At 36.1% G+C, this 17,055-nt stretch overlaps 1 protein-coding gene across 3 annotated transcripts; it reads left to right on the top strand.

The window, feature by feature from the left end:
* The first annotated feature begins 2,800 nt into the window (after positions 1–2,800).
* Positions 2,801–16,739, top strand: LOC104787060 (uncharacterized). Of its 3 annotated transcripts, none has more exons than XM_087450486.1 (35): positions 2,801–3,209; positions 3,301–3,468; positions 3,558–3,647; positions 4,047–4,183; positions 4,268–4,358; positions 4,466–4,548; positions 4,697–4,803; positions 5,124–5,276; positions 5,682–5,746; positions 5,998–6,085; positions 6,178–6,256; positions 6,347–6,455; positions 6,585–6,644; positions 6,806–6,924; positions 7,411–7,789; positions 7,902–8,086; positions 8,171–8,243; positions 8,993–9,143; positions 9,216–9,388; positions 9,504–9,839; positions 10,088–10,255; positions 10,334–10,627; positions 11,161–11,337; positions 11,617–11,880; positions 12,360–12,458; positions 12,541–12,725; positions 13,348–13,683; positions 14,022–14,175; positions 14,269–14,379; positions 14,622–14,789; positions 14,918–15,044; positions 15,380–15,538; positions 15,613–15,725; positions 15,804–15,863; positions 16,385–16,739. In XM_087450486.1, the coding sequence occupies exons 1-35, from the start codon at positions 3,033–3,035 to the stop codon at positions 16,577–16,579; spliced, it is 5,433 nt and encodes a 1,810-aa protein (XP_087306612.1). In that variant the 5' UTR covers positions 2,801–3,032; the 3' UTR covers positions 16,580–16,739. The 3 variants fall into 3 exon arrangements, with proteins under 3 accessions (XP_087306612.1, XP_087306613.1, XP_087306614.1); XM_087450487.1 differs by having other exon boundaries at positions 2,893–3,209; positions 9,225–9,388; XM_087450488.1 differs by lacking the exons at positions 2,801–3,209; positions 3,301–3,468; positions 3,558–3,647; positions 4,047–4,183; positions 4,268–4,358 and having other exon boundaries at positions 4,702–4,803.
* The last annotated feature ends 316 nt before the right edge of the window (positions 16,740–17,055 follow it).

Below are 17,055 nucleotides of genomic sequence, written 5' to 3'. Positions count from 1 at the left end.
CATGACCATCAATTGAGACTTGTGGACAACAGTTGGAATTGAAACTTGATCAGTGACACAATATAATCATTTCTCTATTACTTAAAAATGTTAGATATCCAATGATCTCAAAAGAGAACTACTTACGTAACAATTCATGGCCATTTGGTTACTATATATATTCTAGAATTCTGACACGCACTACCAACAATCAGATGAAGTATAACTAACACCAAACAAGAGTCACTAAGAAAAGAAGAAAAAAGGTTTGTTCAGACTATTAGCTGCAGTATAAACATCAAGAACCAATGTAAAAAAACAAACATCCAACTCTCGAAAGCAATAATCTTAATCTGCAAATTATAAACATTGCCATAGTTGATAGAATCCTGTAAATTTACTAACAGAAAAACAAAAATCCCATCCGTGAAGAAGGATAAAAGATATACCTGTTTTTAGTTTCGACAATTATCTGCAGATGGTTGATTTAATCTTCTGTTAAGTCCAATGCCACTTGTATATCAAATCCTCCTTAGGACTCTAAAATCATACAAGCATCATACAATTCAATGGAAATCAAAGAGCTTGCATAATATAGACATCAGTTCATCGAAATCAAAGAGAAACTAATGAACACATCAGTTCAAACATAAGAAAACATCACTGAGATTTACAACTAAATCAGAACATACAAATATTAGATAACATCACTGAGATTTTGGCATTTCAAACATAAGAAAACAAACTTCTTTCACAAATCTTTTAAAAAGAGACACACAGTACTTATATAAAAAAAAATCACAGCATCTCAAATAAAAAAGCCCAGAAATTAATTAAACCTGAAAATCAGAAGCTGGACGAATTCTCAACTGGGTTTCCTTTAAATTGAGCTTCGAACCAAATATCTGAATCATTATAAATACAATACAGAACTTAAACAGTGTATAAAAACAGATATGATGAATGAAACAGTGTGAGGGGGAGGAGGGAGAGAATTGAAAACATACTGCAACTTGAGTTTGGAAATGAAACAGAGACGTGGAATAAGGAGAAGGATCACGAGAGAGAGACGAGTCTGTGGGAGAGAGACAAGTAAAGGGATCAAAATTGAACAAATCGACACACACAAAAACATATAAATTTAAGACCAATGCATGCACTAACTCAAGATCCAAAACAAATAATCTAAGTACCAAAGAGGTTGCTGGTTTGAAATTTTAAAAAAGTATCAAACATATAAGAATAAAACAATTTCAAAAGAAACACTTATGTACTATTGACGAATAAAGCGATTGGTGCTTATATAAAATCATATTGATAATTGGAGACAATATCTTATCATTAAGCCTACCCGATTTATGAAGCTATTGAGGATCAAGACCCAACACAAGAAGCCTTCATCCTTCCCATTGATGCTTTTGAAGTTCCACCAAAGCTATTGAAGAGTAAGACCCAAAACAAAAACTGGGTTAATCTACAATTGTAAATAACAATTCAGTTTTATATTCGAGTAATCCATTACAACACTCACCGACGGACAAAATCGACAACCACCGAAGTAACTATGGTTCTTGTTTCGCCGGCGGAAGATGAGACCCAATCTCGTGCGTTGGTATCTGGCTGTAACAAGAGGGGACCGGTGATTAGTCTTCTATTTTGCCGGCGGAAGATGACGACAGATCGAATTTTGTCGGGTGTACTGTAAAATCTCTCCTTCGCCGGCAGATGTTTCGATGGTTTCGAGAAAAAAAATAAGAAACGAGAGGGAGGTTTAAGTTTTATCTCCTATAATTTTATTTCCTTTGTCATTTTGATTTTATCTCTTTTAATTTTTATTTCCTTTGTCATTTTTTTTAATTAATACACTAAATTGGCCTTTTGGTAATTTAAACACTTAATTGTGTTATTCTAGTTTTTCCCAAAAGAAGGGTGTCAATCTAGCAATATTTTTTCAAAATTGTGTCAATCTGGTCCATTTTCCCTATTTAATATGTGTACATCATAAACTGTGTTTTGTCAAATGACAATTGGTGCTATTAACAGTCAGTGCCGGCTTAAACATATTACATGCCCTTGGGCAAACTAAAAAAAAAAATACCCCTTAACCTAAAGAAAAACTCACTGATTTTTTGTATTGGTCTTTTTGGTTCATATAATTTTTTTTTTGTGCCCCTCTCTAGCTTACAATTTTTTCTTTTGTGCCTCTTTCTAGCTTACAATTTGTTTTTGTGCCCCTTAAAACTTAAAAAGTTTTTTTTTGCGCCTCTTTAACTTACAATTTTTTTTGTGCCCCTTTTCTTATACGTATATGCCCCTTTAATCAATGTACCCTATTAAGCTGGCACTGTTCACAGTTGTTACCAACGAACATAATGTAAATCAAAATAATAAAACTAAACTCACAAAAATATAAAAAAATAACACTCTAAATCTAAATAGCGAAGTTAATACATTAAACTTCATTAATGAATTATAATCATCATCACCAACAAATATGTAAATAAAAGAAATTTCAACATCACACTAAACATACTTTAGAAATTATATGATATAGGATTTTAAAGATATAAGTAAGTGTAAATGATATTTTAGTATTTATAAAACTAAAAATCCATTTAATAAATGCAAATAAGATATCTCACACATTATACGACTTAACTCACCATATAATTGCATGTTGTTACTATAATACAAAGCCAAATCTAAACCTTTTTTATATATTGATAAACTGGTATACAAAAAAAAACTGGTTTAACAATTTAACAAAAAAAAAAAAAAAAACTGGTTTAACAAATTGCATATCCGGGCTTAGCTGGGCTGTGATTGTTAGGGCCTTGGGAGACGTTGGCCCGATATGCCTAGGGGAAGCTTCTTTTTACTTAGTTTAAGCAAGCGACGATACGAGGTCGTTTTGTATCAGCCTTAGTTCTCTTGTCCGGCAAGACGGGAGAAAACTAATAAGAAGAAAAGCATAAAAAGAGAATAAAGAAGCCGAAGAAGAAGCAAAGAAGCACTGATAAATCTCTGCAACTCAACAAATTCGTAGATAAGCTATGGCATCTTCGTCTTCGTTAGTCTCCAAATCGGACGGTGAATTGGATGAAATGCTCGATCGGATGCTGACGAGACTCGCTCTTTGCGACGACTCCAAGCTCGAATCCCTAGTCTCTAACCTCCTTCCTCTTACCATATCTTCTCTGTCTTCTCAATCTCCCGTTGTTCGTAACAAGGCAAGTCTGAGATTTACAACTAATTTCAAATTCTAGAGTTATAGAAATTGTGAACTCTTAAGTCTCAGTGGGTTTTGATTTCGTTTGTCAGGTTCTTGAGATATTGAGTCATGTTAACAAGAGAGTGAAGCATCAGCTTGAAATTGGTTTGCCTTTGTTGGCTTTATGGAAATTGTATACCGATCCTGCTGCTGCTCCTATGGTTAGGAACTTTGCTATCGTCTATGTTGAGATGGCTTTTGAAAGAGCTCCTGCAAAGGTTTGGTTCATCTTATTTGTTGTTGGTTTAGCTTTTGCTTGTTGATATTGTGGAGATGAGAGGACTAATTTTCTGTTTTGTTTTAATAGGAACGGGAGGGAATTGCACCTAATACACTGGAGAACGTTTCAAAGCTTCCTAAGCAGCACCAAGAGATCATTCTGAGAATTGCTATTAAGGTGGTCTCTCAGCTCCTCCTTTAGTGTGAAATTGGATATCTATTCTGTGACCACTATTTACATCTTTTTTCTTCTTTAGTTGTTCGAATTGTTATGCATTACTACTTAGATCACAAAAGACAATATGTTTGCTTTAGTTTGTCTTCATGTCCTTTTTTTTTGTGCTCCTTTTGCATTTTTTTCTCTATTTGATGGGGTTCTTCCGTTTATGTGGTTACTGCTGCATATAGTGCTAGTCTTAAATGTTCTATGTGGGGAACAGTATCTGGTGATCCACACTATTATAAAACGTAAGAGAAGACCATTGGCAGCTTTATTAGTGGTTTCACTTGGATAGATGACAATTTTAATAATCATTGGCCTAACAATATCCTCAAATTCTAACTGGTTTGTTTCCAGGTCATTGGAGAATGTCATGCAAGCAAGATCAGTGATGATGTCGCTGCGAAGTATAGATCTCTGATTGCTTCTCAGGATAAAGAATTGTTTCTGGATTTTTGCCTTCATATGCTTTTGTATCAACCATCTTCTCAAGGGTATGGAGTCCATTTTTTTAGCACTGTTTGACCTTCTTTTGTTATCATTGCATCTAATAAGAGTTGTTCGGCCTTCTAATTCAGAGGTGGACCTTCTCCTGGGCTTTCAGTTTATCAAGTTAATCGTATAATGGGAAAGCAAGCGTTAAAAGGGGACATGCTTACTAGACGAAAGGTCTGTTATATAACTTCAAATTTATCTCTTGGTTTCTATAGCTGCCAAGCTATATGTTGGTCACTAAGAGCTACCATTTTCTAAAAATTGATCAATTTCTTAAGCAGTTGGGGATCTTGAATGTCATCGGAACCATGGACCTACCTGGTGAATCCGTATATCCATTGTATATTGCTGCATCAGTAGATAGGTACGCTTTGTGTTTTCGCCGCATGACATGCTTTGTTTCTTTCACATGTCATGAAATACCATTTTGTCACTAGCCTTCTTGCACTTTATATCTACTATTCATGTCTCTGAGAGTCGGTATGGATTTTTTTGGTGATAATTCATTCAAGTCAAGAACCTGTAGCTAAGAGAGGGGAAGATCTTCTAAAAAAGATAGCTTCTGGAACAAATATGGATGATCCCAAGTTGATAAGCAGACTGTTCTTACTATTCAATGGTACGTAATCTTTGTTTTTAAAAACATTTTGATAAGATTTTTGGTCACTCAAATCATTTATATTCTAAGAATAGATTAACAATGATATTACTTAACCCATTTCTAGCATCTAGAATCAAGTCTATGTCGTCTGCTACTTGTGGATGACATAACTAGAGCTCCCCATTTAGTATGCAAACTATTGCACATTTGCCATGTCTGATGTTAAAACAGATTCGTTTAAATGTTGGGAGATCTGGGTTTCTTCTCGTGTTTGGGTATTTTATTTTTCTTCCTTTGTCCATGCTAAAGTACCTGTCTTCAATTTGATATGCATGCAGGCACTACAGGCACTGAAAATGTTACTCCGGAACATAATGTAGCTCCAGGAAATACATCCTTGAAAATGAAGCTCATGTCTGGTTTCTGTCGTTCTATCGCAGCTGCAAATAGTTTTCCTGCAACATTGCAGTGCATATTTGGCTGCATGTATGGTATGTTGGTTTAATATATGACATACTTTAAACTGAACTGTATAATGGTAAACTCTTTCTGTGATCATGGTCAGTGTGTATGTCAGTTTAGTTATGATTTCTTTGTAGATAGTTTCTTATAGTCAATCCAATTCATACAATTAGGTTGCGTGGCAGACATTGTAAGCTTCTAAGAAAAAGTAAATGTAATATGGTATGTGATTTGACTATTGTAAGAATCATCATTTGGCTTGTTCATGTCTAACTTTCGTGAGGATCCAATTATGAAGAATCAGGGAATTCCTTAGTTTCTTGGTGCAGTTAAAAGAATAATTAAACTACCTTCTCTCTATGAATTGGGTTCTTCATTTATTTTCTTGTTGATTACTTAGTATTTTTGCTACCCACCTTGTTTTGATGGGACAGGAAGTGGAACAACCTTAAGGCTAAAGCAAATGGGAATGGAGTTCACCGTGTGGGTTTTCAAGCATGTAAAGATATTCTTTTCTATACTTCAGCCTGCATTTATGTTTGTTTTGTGTAATAGCAGACAGTATGAACGCATAATATTTTTTTTATTTTTTATTTTTTTGTGGAAATAACTCAAATATTTTTCGCTCAAGTCAATCTTAGACGAAGGACCATATCAACAGTGGCCTTTTCTCTCTTTTTTTTTTTGGTGTTGAGAGTCTTTGTTTCTGAGTATTTTATGCTTACATCACTGGACTTGTTTAAAATGCAGGGGAAGATAGATCAACTGAAACTTATGGGACCTGTTATACTGAATGCTATTCTAAAAATGCTTGATGGTTTCACAGGTTCAGAAACAGGTTGGCTTTTTTGAGAGAAAAAAAAGTCTCGATTTCCTTATGCAAGTGTTTAAATGAGAATTTAAGTAGTTATGTTTCATGCTTTCCTACAGATGCTCTGTCGAGGGAGACCAAAACATTTTGTTTTCAAGCTATTGGTTTACTTGCACAACGTTTACCTCAGCTTTTTAGGTAAGGGCTTCTCTCTTCTGTGCCCTATGCCTGTTTTGCGTTTTGCTGTCATTTAACAGGCATTTTGTTTGTTGTAAACTTAACTTTCAGAGAAAAGACTGAAATGGCTGTTCGTCTTTTTGATGCGCTGAAGTTAGAAACCCAATCTCTTCGTTCAACCATCCAGGAGGCAATAATTTCTCTTGCTGCTGCATACAAGGTGTGCTACTTTAACATTATATATCGCCAAGTTGTCATTTCATTTTCTGTTTTGGTCCTTAAGCTTTCATGTTTTTTTTTGCATTCCTTTTGGTGCTCACCATGTCAGTATTGGTATTCATTTCTTTAGGACTCCCCAGAGAATATTCTCAGAGATTTGGAAGTGCTTCTGCTAGCAAATTCTCTGGCGGTATGTATACTTTTTCGCTTATTTGCGCCGCTTAGAATACTTTTTTTTTTTGCGTGTGTGTTGCTTCTTTTTGTATACTATTTCAATTGATTTTGTTACCAAATAATCAGGGGTTTATAAAATCTATAGTATCTTTACTTTATGCCTTATATATTGACCAGGAACAAAATGAAGCTCGCTTTTGTGCTTTGCGATGGGCAACTTCTTTGTATAATTCACAACATTGTCCAAGTCTCTACATTTGCATGCTGAGCGCAGCAGATCCGAAGCTAGATATAAGGTATTGGAGTTTATCGGATTTTATTGCTAGTCTTGTGATTGTGGCATGTTCAATTGCGGCATGTTGACTGTTTCCGAAAAACGCTCTTGAATTTAGTTTATTTCCTCGAATTGTTTCGCCCTATGGGTACACATATTTTATGATACATTAAAGCTTAATTCAAAACCAACACATGGAAAAGCCCTAGCAACCCACACACGAATGGAGGATCAAAGTGTTTGAGTTTTGTCCAGTGGAGGGTATACAATCCTCTAATGGGATCTGTTCCTTCTAACTTTGTAGCGCATTTGTGAGTTCAATTCAATCTATCTTAGGTCAGACTTGATGGACAACCAATACTCCGGTGACAATAAGAAATGACTTTCATACTTACACAATACCTCTTCCGTGGATCCATCATGATATAAATCTTCACTGCGTCATTTGTTTCTTGTTCTTGTTATTTACTGAAGGGATGTGTATTTATTCATTTTTTTCTACTTTCAGGGAAATAGCACTCGAAGGACTCTTTCTGAAAGAAGAAAGTCGCACTATAGTCTCTAATCATGACCATAAATACCCAAAATTTGTTGAGATGCTGGAGTACATTCTTAAGCAACAGCCCAAACTGTTAGATTCTTCAGAAATGAGAAGCCAGAAGCTTCTCTTTCCCTCACAAGTATATCTTGTCATAATCAAGTTTTTAGTGAAGTGTTTTGAGTTAGAGATGGAGGAGAGCAATACCCAGGCAGTAGGGACTGAATTTTTGGATTCGGCACAAAAAATGTGTTTGTTATTAGAACATTCCTTGGCATTCGAAGGCTCGGCTGAACTGCATGCCTGTGCTTCTAAAGCATTGGTTTCAGTTGGCTCTTACCTTCCGGAGGTATGCTTTCTAAAATATATCTTCATTCTTTTAATTTGTCCCGTTTTCTATAGCAGTTCAAATCTCTTTTAAGTTAATCCTCCAATCTTCCTTTTTATTTCTTTGCATGAAGATGGTTGAAGTTTACTTTTCCCGAAAAATTGTGTGGCTAAGGGGTCTGCTTAGTCATACAGACTTGAGTACTCGTGAATCTGTATCACGATTACTCGGAATGGCATCCTGTGCTCTTTCTGATGCTGAATCATGTTCCTTGCTTTCTGAATTGATATCTTCAATTTCCCAACCGCAGAAGTTAAGGTGTTGAGCACTTCTTCTAGAATCTGTACTACAAACAAGGCTTCTGGCTGCAGGATTCTTTGAGCTAACCTCTTGCTTTCTTAGGTTTGAGGCACAGCATGGGGGATTATGCGCTATAGGATTTGTTTCAGCACACTGTTTGCATAGAATGCCTGCTGTAAGTTGTTATGTTTTTTTTTTTATAATCTCATGTATATGATTGCTGTAGCAAAGGTATGGTGGTATCCTTGGTTCTAGGAATCTGAATGCTGCATGTCTCCCTTGTTATGTTGCATCGTAATTAGCTTCTCATATGACATCCAGATACAGTTACTTCCTATCCTTGACTATTTAGTTACTTGGACATGCTAACTCACATACTTAACATTAACATTGAAGCTCTTTTGGTTAGGATCATTTTTGAAATAGGAGGTAGCTTGCTTCACATAGTAATAAGCCATTTGAAAAAGAAACTTATTTGCAGTTTGGAAAAAAAGAAAGTCATAAAGATATTGACATTGCTTGGTAATTTTGGTGAATACTACTACTACTGTAGCATTTCTTGCCTTTGAATTACTAAACAGTTATGGAGGTGATGTCCCCTTTTTTGTCTCTTGTTCTCTCCATATCCACCCTTGAAAATTTGCTTGAGATCAATAAAATAGCTAATGCTGAAATCCGATACGTCACACCTCAGGTGTCTTGATTCATCTTGGCCTCCTTTTTACGATGTCAGTCCAATGTGATAATTTATTGATACTCTGCACTTGTCTGTCTAGAAATATTGACACCCACCAATCATGGGCTAAATCTTATGTGTTAATGTTAAATCACATTCCAGCTTAACACATTTTTACATCTGTTTTTTAATTGGCTACATATTTTCGATATTTTATAGTATCATGATTAGGATTTTCCGTGAAGCAGGTCTCTGAAGCAGTTACTCTAAATGCGGTTAAATGTTTGGTGGATGTCGTTAACTTAGAGACTTTACCATTGGCTTCTGTTGCTATGGAAGCTCTGGGTCATATTGGCATTTGTGGAGCATTACCTCTTCTTGTTAATGGTTCTAGTCCAGGTCCGTTTATTCCAAGAACCTGTCTGTAACATGTATTATGCGAGTTTTCAGTTGATTGACTTGCTCTATCAGGGACTCAAGTGCTGGAAGTTCTGCAAGAAAGATTGAGCAAGCTACTCTCTGGTGATGATATAAAATCAGTTCAGAAGATTGCTCTTTCTCTTGGACATCTCTGTTTAAATGAAACGTCATCTTCGCACTTGAAAATAGCGCTTGATCTTTTATTTAGTCTTTCACGGTCAAAGGTGGGTTTGTTAATATTGTTCGCAAAGCCACTGCCCTCTGTCCGTTTTATTCGATCCGGAAGAGTTCAAGCAGAACGGAGTAAACCTCTAAATTTGTATATTTTTTGTTGACCAGGCTGAAGAAATTTTGTTTGCCGTGGGTGAGGCGCTATCTTTCCTCTGGGGTGGTGTACCAGTTACTGCTGATATGATTCTGAAAACTAATTACACTTCTCTTTCGACGGACTCAAATTTTCTGATGAAAGAAGTTAAATCTTTGTCTGATGCCAAAATTGATGCCGAGGAAGATAGTCGTACTATAACCAGAGAAACAATTACTGGAAAACTCTTTGATACTCTTCTGTATAGTAGCAGGAAGGATGAACGATGTGCTGGAACTGTGTGGATGCTGTCTTTGACCATGTACTGTGGCCAACAGCCATCAATCCAACTAATGCTTCCTAAAATTCAGGTTAGCAAGCGGTAACAGGAAGCTTCTTTGCTTCTGTAACCCACCTCTGCACCAAGGAAAATGAAGCACATTATCATTCCAGTTTAATTTAGATGCATTACCCATTTGGAGCCATCTATGATATCCTGGGATTGTTATCTCAAATACTATTTTATCACAAAATCCCCATCCATCTTGTGCTATATTGTCAACTCCACAATGGGTAGAAGCTTGTACAAACTGCTGTTTAACTAAAATATTTTTTGCAGGAGGCTTTCTCACATTTGTTAGGCGACCAGAATGAACTTACACAGGAGCTGGCATCCCAGGGCATGAGCATCATCTATGAACTTGGTGATGCATCAATGAAGAAAAACCTAGTAGATGCTCTGGTAAATACTCTAACTGGCACAAGCAAAAGAAAACGAGCTATAAAGGTAAAATCTATCCATCTGGGTTCTTCTTTCTGGTTCTTCAGTTTTTGTATTTGTTCCTCAAGTATTTTTGTTTTTCAGCTTGTTGACGATTCTGAAGTGTTTCAAGAGGGAACCATCGGTGAGAGTCCCACTGGAGGGAAGATTAGCACTTACAAGGAGCTTTGTAATCTTGCAAATGAAATGGGGCAACCTGATTTAATTTACAAATTTATGGACTTAGCCAATCACCAAGCTTCTCTTAACTCAAAGAGAGGAGCTGCTTTTGGCTTCTCCAAGATAGCCAAACAAGCAGGAGATGCTCTTCGACCACATTTGCGACTGTTGATTCCGAGGTTGATTCGTTATCAATATGATCCTGACAAAAATGTGCAGGTAGGATTACTACGTTTTCGGAATATTGACCTGTTACTATCTGGCGTATATTCAATTAGGGGCCCTATTCATCCTGAAATGCTCATAATTTCATGGTTCAGTCTCTGCTGTTATTCTATTTTGCATATTGATGATGTGTCAGCATATCCAAGCTATATATTCATCACTAGTCTCGCGACTAAACATTGGCTTGTTAAACTGAACTGAGTGACACCATTTCTAGCATTGAAAAGCATTTTTTCTTTAATCAGTAGATTTTTTTTAGTTTTACACGAGAAATATTTAGCAGTTGCACTTCTACAAGCTGCATAAATCGCTTTCGGTCCAGTATATTTATTTATTTATTTTTATTAATTGAATAAAGTTCCTCAGTTTTTATATGAAGATAAATAATGTTTTACCACCCAAAAATATAGCTATATCAGTGATATCACTTATTCCTACTTGGCGGGTTCATCTCGTCATAAAAGGTCGCAAAGGGTGCGTTTGTTTACTTCTTTTAGTAATTGCTACTTTTCATGTAATCTTGGCAGGATGCAATGGCACACATTTGGAAAGCACTGATACAAGACCCTAAGAAAGCTGTTGATGAACATTTGAATCACATCTTCGATGATCTGCTAGTACAATGTGGTTCACGGCTTTGGCGCTCTCGTGAGGCGTCCTGTTTGGCCCTTGCTGATATTATTCAAGGTCGGAAATTTGACCAGGTGGGATCTTCGTTTCTGATAGAAAATTTAAATGAAATTTCCCGTTGCATGTATGAAGTTAGACTCCATATTTTTAAACACTAGTTCTGCTTTTTAGATGATGTTAATCCTTTTCGTATATCAATTTACATACCTGCCGGGTTCTAGAACCAGCTTGTAGTGAAGTATAACATCTATATTCACCCAGCCTCCTGGTTGTTTCTTTCTTGTATGTAAACATTGTTGTTCTATCAGATTTTCTAATTGGTATTCTTATTTCATGCACTTATGTTATTAAAGGTCAGGGAGCATTTGAAAAAACTTTGGATAGCTGCATTCCGTGCAATGGATGACATTAAAGAGACTGTGAGAAATGCTGGTGATAAGTTATGTCGTGCTGTGACATCCTTAACGATAAGGATCTGTGATGTCACGCTTACTGAACTATCAGATGCAAAACAAGCAATGGATATTGTTCTTCCTTTTTTGCTTTCTGAAGGAATAATGAGTAAAGTGGACAGTGTACGTAAGGCTTCAATTGGAGTTGTTATGAAGCTTGCAAAGGTTAGCCTTACTTTGGTAGATTGATGATCTAAGAGAGTTGTGCTCATATATGACCAATTTGTCTCCTGGTAATAGTATATTTCCATATCATGCCTTTTTCTCAGAGATTATTCTTGTGACATTGGTAGTGGTATATCTTATTTTATTTCAATACAGTTGGGTAATCAATAAATCCGGACTGTAGAAACTAACCTTGTGTTGTCTGTTTCTAATCCTTTTGGCTAGGAGGACCGATATGAGCTGAATGTTAATTAAACAAACTAGCATCTTAAAGTTTTTCATGTGGTGTGTTCTTTTAGTTTAACTCCAAACAAGAAATGCTAAATCAATTTGAATTGTATACGATTTTATTTTCTGTATTTGTTATGCATCACATAACATGTTAAACTTACTTGCTAGTTTCGGTCAACTGAATGTGCTCCAGGGAAATATTTATGATCCTTTTCAAGTGATTTTGTGCTATTTGTTTCCGTTTGCAGGGTGCTGGAGTTGCCCTCCGTCCACATTTGTCAGACTTAGTTTGCTGTATGTTGGAAAGTTTGTCTAGTCTTGAAGACCAAGGACTTAACTATGTTGAGGTATCATTTACTGTCAGCAACTTCAGTTTGAATCTTCACCTTGTCCTGAAATCGTATTAAATTTAATTCTTTCATGTTTCAGTTGCATGCTGCCAATATTGGCATAGAAACCGAGAAACTTGAAAATTTACGAATTTCAATCTCGAAAGGCTCTCCAATGTGGGAAACTCTTGATCTGTGTATTAATATAGTGGATATTGAATCACTTGATCAGTTTATTCCTCGTCTCACGCAACTTGTTCGGGGTGGTGTTGGCCTCAATACAAGGTCAGTTATTTAAAACCTTCTATTGGTAACGAACTAATCCATCTACAACTTTTACTTGACACTATATTTCTTTGGGTTTTTGCCGGTACTATTGTTAAGTTTATTACAGAATTTAATACAGGAAAGAAAACTTGGGAACAGTGCCTTGTCAAATTGATTGCATTCAAAAATGATGTCATATGATTTAAGCCATTTTTGGACCAGTGTCCTGTCTCTGCCATCTAAACACACGAAAATAATCATATCCCCTATTTAATTTTCTAAATGTTTTTGTTATGGCTAGTAAAGAGTTCCTGAGAGAACTGAGTTTACATTAGGTAGACTAAATAACTTTAACCATTCAATTAGTTTAATATTAATTACGTAATTCCATACCTTATTACCTTTTCACCCATTTCATGAACTCAGACTGCCTCAATGGACTCGTCTAACTACTACTATTTGATTGGTTTAAAATAAGTAATGCAATTCGATACCTTCTTTTCCATCTTCATGAATGCAGACTGCCTCAATGAAATAGTGTAACTGCTTTTAGTATGGTGTTGGAGTTGTGTCTTTTATTAGATTTCACGTAATCAGTTGTAGATATTGATATTTTTTGATTTTTCATTTTCCTTAACAGGGTTGGTGTTGCCAACTTCATCTCCTTGCTAGTTCAGAAAGTTGGTACTGAGATAAAGCCATTCACTGGAATGCTGCTAAGACTTTTGTTTCCTGTTGCCAAGGAGGAGAAAAGTTCTGCTGCAAAACGTGCTTTTTCAAGTGCTTGTGGCATTGTATTGAAGTATTCTAGCCCCTCTCAAGCTCAAAGCTTAATCGAAGAAACTGCAGCTCTGCACTCTGGTGATAGAAGCTCCCAGATCGCTTGTGCGAGTCTTTTCAAAAGCTTCTCATCTACAGCTTCTGATATAATGAGCAGTTATCAGTCAGCGATTGTTCCAGCTATATTTATTTCCAGGTAAACCATTGAACTGCATACTACTGAGTCTGATCCATGTGAGATATTTTGCACAATGAGCATAATACCTAATAATAACTGATATTAGTCTTAAAAAAGATCAACAAATTATTGCCGTAAATTAATAACTCCCATGTTCGAATACCATCCCCAAATAAGATCCAGAGAGTATTTTGCAATTTGGGGCACATGGTATCTTTTTTCTCTTTCAAATATTTGGCTGATGTTTCTGTACCATCTTTAAAACCTTTCCCTAGATGCAAAAACTCATTATATAATCAAAATATTACCTTCTATTTGTTAATAGTTGAGAAGCTGACAATGATTATTAATTTCAGATTTGAGGATGAAAAACAGATTTCAAGTCTCTTTGAGGAGGTTTGGGAAGACATCACAAGTGGTGAAAGGGTCACACTGCAGTTGTTTCTGCAAGAAATTGTGAATCATATTTGCGAGAGCATCACATCATCCTCGTGGGCAAGCAAAAAGAAGGTAACTTATATTTCTCATGCCAGTTTTCTCTCTTCGTTGTACTAATTGGTATTTCAGCTGGTGTACTTATAGAAGATTTAAACTTGTTTTCAGTCTGGTAAGGCAATTTGCAAACTAACTGAAGTCTTGGGTGATTCATTATCGACGCACCACAAGAGATTGCTGCAGTGTCTTGTCAATGAAATTCCTGGACGTTTATGGGAGGTGAGACAGGTTCTTTCATTTTAATATTTATTTTCGTTTTCCTATTCCTTAAAGGTTCACACAAAAGTTAAATGAGATATTGCAGCAGCAGAAAGATTAAATTGAGAGTTCTATTTTTGTCGCTCCTCTAAGAGCTGCAGCTCTAATATTTATTTTCCCGTCCCTGTGGATGGATAGAGCTGGTGTATGTATAGACGCACTTTTGTTGCACTAGTATTTCAAATCAGTACTTATGATTGCAGGGAAAGGATGCTCTTTTGGATGCCCTTGGTGCTCTTTCAGTCGCTTGCCACGAAGCAATAACTAAGGAGGACCCAACAACTCCCACTACCATCTTGAGTCTTATCTGTTCTGCATGCAAAAAGAAAGTCAAGAAGTATCGCGAGTCAGCCTTTTCTTGCCTGGAGAAGGTAAGTAAATGACTAGTGGCGGCGTACTATGCAAAATTTAAGAGATCGATCATGATATCTAAATCTGCTAATAATGCAGTTCTTGCACAGCATAGTGGATCTTTGAATATTATGATTATATTTATCAGGTCATAATAGCTTTTGGCGATCCAGAGTTTTTCCATGCTGTTTTCCCGATGTTGTATGAGATGTGTAGTACTGCCTCCGTCAAAACGAGCACTCAAGTTCAGCCAGCAAGTGATGCTGTCAAAACAGGTTGTTACACGACTACTATACAATCCCATGCGTCCTATGCTTCGATTGATAACACTTTTGCATCATTTATGTTGGGTCACACTGGATACTATGTTAAGTAGTAACTGTTAGTTTTTGTGTTTTTCTCTCATTTAGCTGGGTGATTAATAACTTAGATTAGGACAATTGAGGTAGAAATAGTCAGAGGCTCGTCAACCATTGCTTGTTTAATAATAAATCGAAAGTTGATCAAGGAAATGAAAATCGGTTACCTCATTGAAAAGCTCATGTAAGAGATAGGTCCTGTACCGTCAGAATTGTCTCAGTACTCTGAACAGTCTACATTTTGTTTTCAGAATCAGAAAATGGAGAAGACGGACATGTCCCACTTGAAAAAATTATGGAATGCGTCAAGTCTTGCATCCAAGTGGCAACCATAGATGACATTCTTAGTCAGAAAGGAGATTTGATTCATGTTCTTCTAATTTCCTTATCACCTGGTTTTCTGTGGACTGGTACTGGTTTCTTCTCTCACTTAATCTTTCAATAAACTTTTAATTACCCTAACCAATCTATCTTTCGTGAGCAGTAAAAATGTCTGGAATTTCATGTGTGGGAAAGCTTTCTTCAAAGTTTCAGAGTCTTTGGAATGACTCAATGGATGACCTTTTACCTAGTGATGCAACAAGATTCGTTCATGAGGTACATAGTTTGAACTCAGTTACTACCCCATGCATGTATAATTTTAACTGCAAAATAAGTGTTGTGCTTGCGTTTCAGTTATATCACTCACTAGTTCCTAAACTACTGGAATGCATACACACAGTGAAGATAGCGCAGGTATGTTCTTTTCTGGTTTCTATTCAATTCCCATGACAGTCTGCACGGAATGAAAACTGAAACAAATTTCGTGTTTTGGTATTCGTTTTTTATGTAAGAGATCTTCACTGTTGCTGAAAGTTGATGTCTAATTAGGGTAGCTTGATGAAAAGCCTCATTAATTATTTCTAGTTTACTTGCATTTAGAGTTAGTTTACTTCTCAAGTTAGTTTATCATGCTTTTTGAGTGTTTTTCTAGAAGGAAAGAACCGTTGTTTTGACAGAGTATAGGACTGGTCTGGTCTGGTCTAACCCTTTCGTCTAACAAAACATTTGAATCAACTATGCAATTTTATTCAACAAGATTCCACCTACCAAGGTTTGCATATTGGAATCGCTTTGACTATCTTCATTCTATCATTTGCACGACCAGAATGTGATGATTGAGAAAACTGTATGATTGTTGTAATAATCTCACAAGCTATCTGTCTTGTCTTTAAACTATATTCTAATTGAATGTTTTTTTTTACCTAAAACCTCAGTTTCATGTGGCTGCTTCCACATGCCTGCTGGAGTTGATTGAACTGTATAGCATGGTCTCGTCGTTTCATCCCGTGGAAGTAGATTTCAAAGCTGAGATTATATCTTTGCTTGAGCTCGAGAAGAGCGAAGAAGCCAAGTCGTTGTTGAGAAAATCCAGGGATGCGGTTGCAAATTTCCCCTCGTTAACTAAGTAAGCACATAGAAGATTTAGGTTTATGCCTAACATTATGTAATAGAATATAAATGAGGATCTCAGACGTTGTTTGTTTTTTTTAGTTTGCTTATACATGTTTGATTAAAAGAACTAGTTCATCGTTTTAAATGGAAACATGTTAGTGATGTGTGACACGGAAATAATTTTGTGGTGGTTTTTCTTCTTCTGCGTCATGAGAAGTGAATTGGGATGATTTTTTGATGGTAATGCACAGCTTATATAGCTAATATATCTGCGTGTTAACAGAACTAAGATCACCCCAAACCAAAAGCATGCGAATCAATTGACCAGAGGATAACTGCCGGAAACAGACTAACGAATTTGCATATATTATTATTATACAAACAGACTAACTAATTTGCATATATTATAATTATTACTAGGATTTGGTTTTTCCTATTTTGTTTGGGAATTGGAAGAAAAAGGAAGAAAGACATGTTTTCCAATTGTGAAAAG

This window comes from Camelina sativa, chromosome 5 (assembly GCF_030686135.1).
Source record: "Camelina sativa cultivar CO46 ecotype springtype chromosome 5, ASM3068613v1".
NCBI classification, from domain to species: Eukaryota; Viridiplantae; Streptophyta; class Magnoliopsida; order Brassicales; family Brassicaceae; genus Camelina; species Camelina sativa.
The sequence above is the reverse complement of the archived record's forward strand: the minus strand, read 5'-3'. Positions and strand labels throughout refer to the sequence as shown.

What these genes read in the sequence shown, in the direction of transcription:
- LOC104787060 (XM_087450486.1), top strand. Translation starts at nt 3,033, where the DNA reads ATGGCATCTTCGTCTTCGTTAGTCTCCAAATCGGACGGTGAATTGGAT. An exon ending in ATCCTGACAAAAATGTGCAG is followed by an intron (nt 10,628 to 11,160) that starts GTAGGATTACTA and finishes TAATCTTGGCAG; the next exon opens with GATGCAATGGCACACATTTG. An exon ending in ACACAGTGAAGATAGCGCAG is followed by an intron (nt 15,864 to 16,384) that starts GTATGTTCTTTT and finishes CTAAAACCTCAG; the next exon opens with TTTCATGTGGCTGCTTCCAC.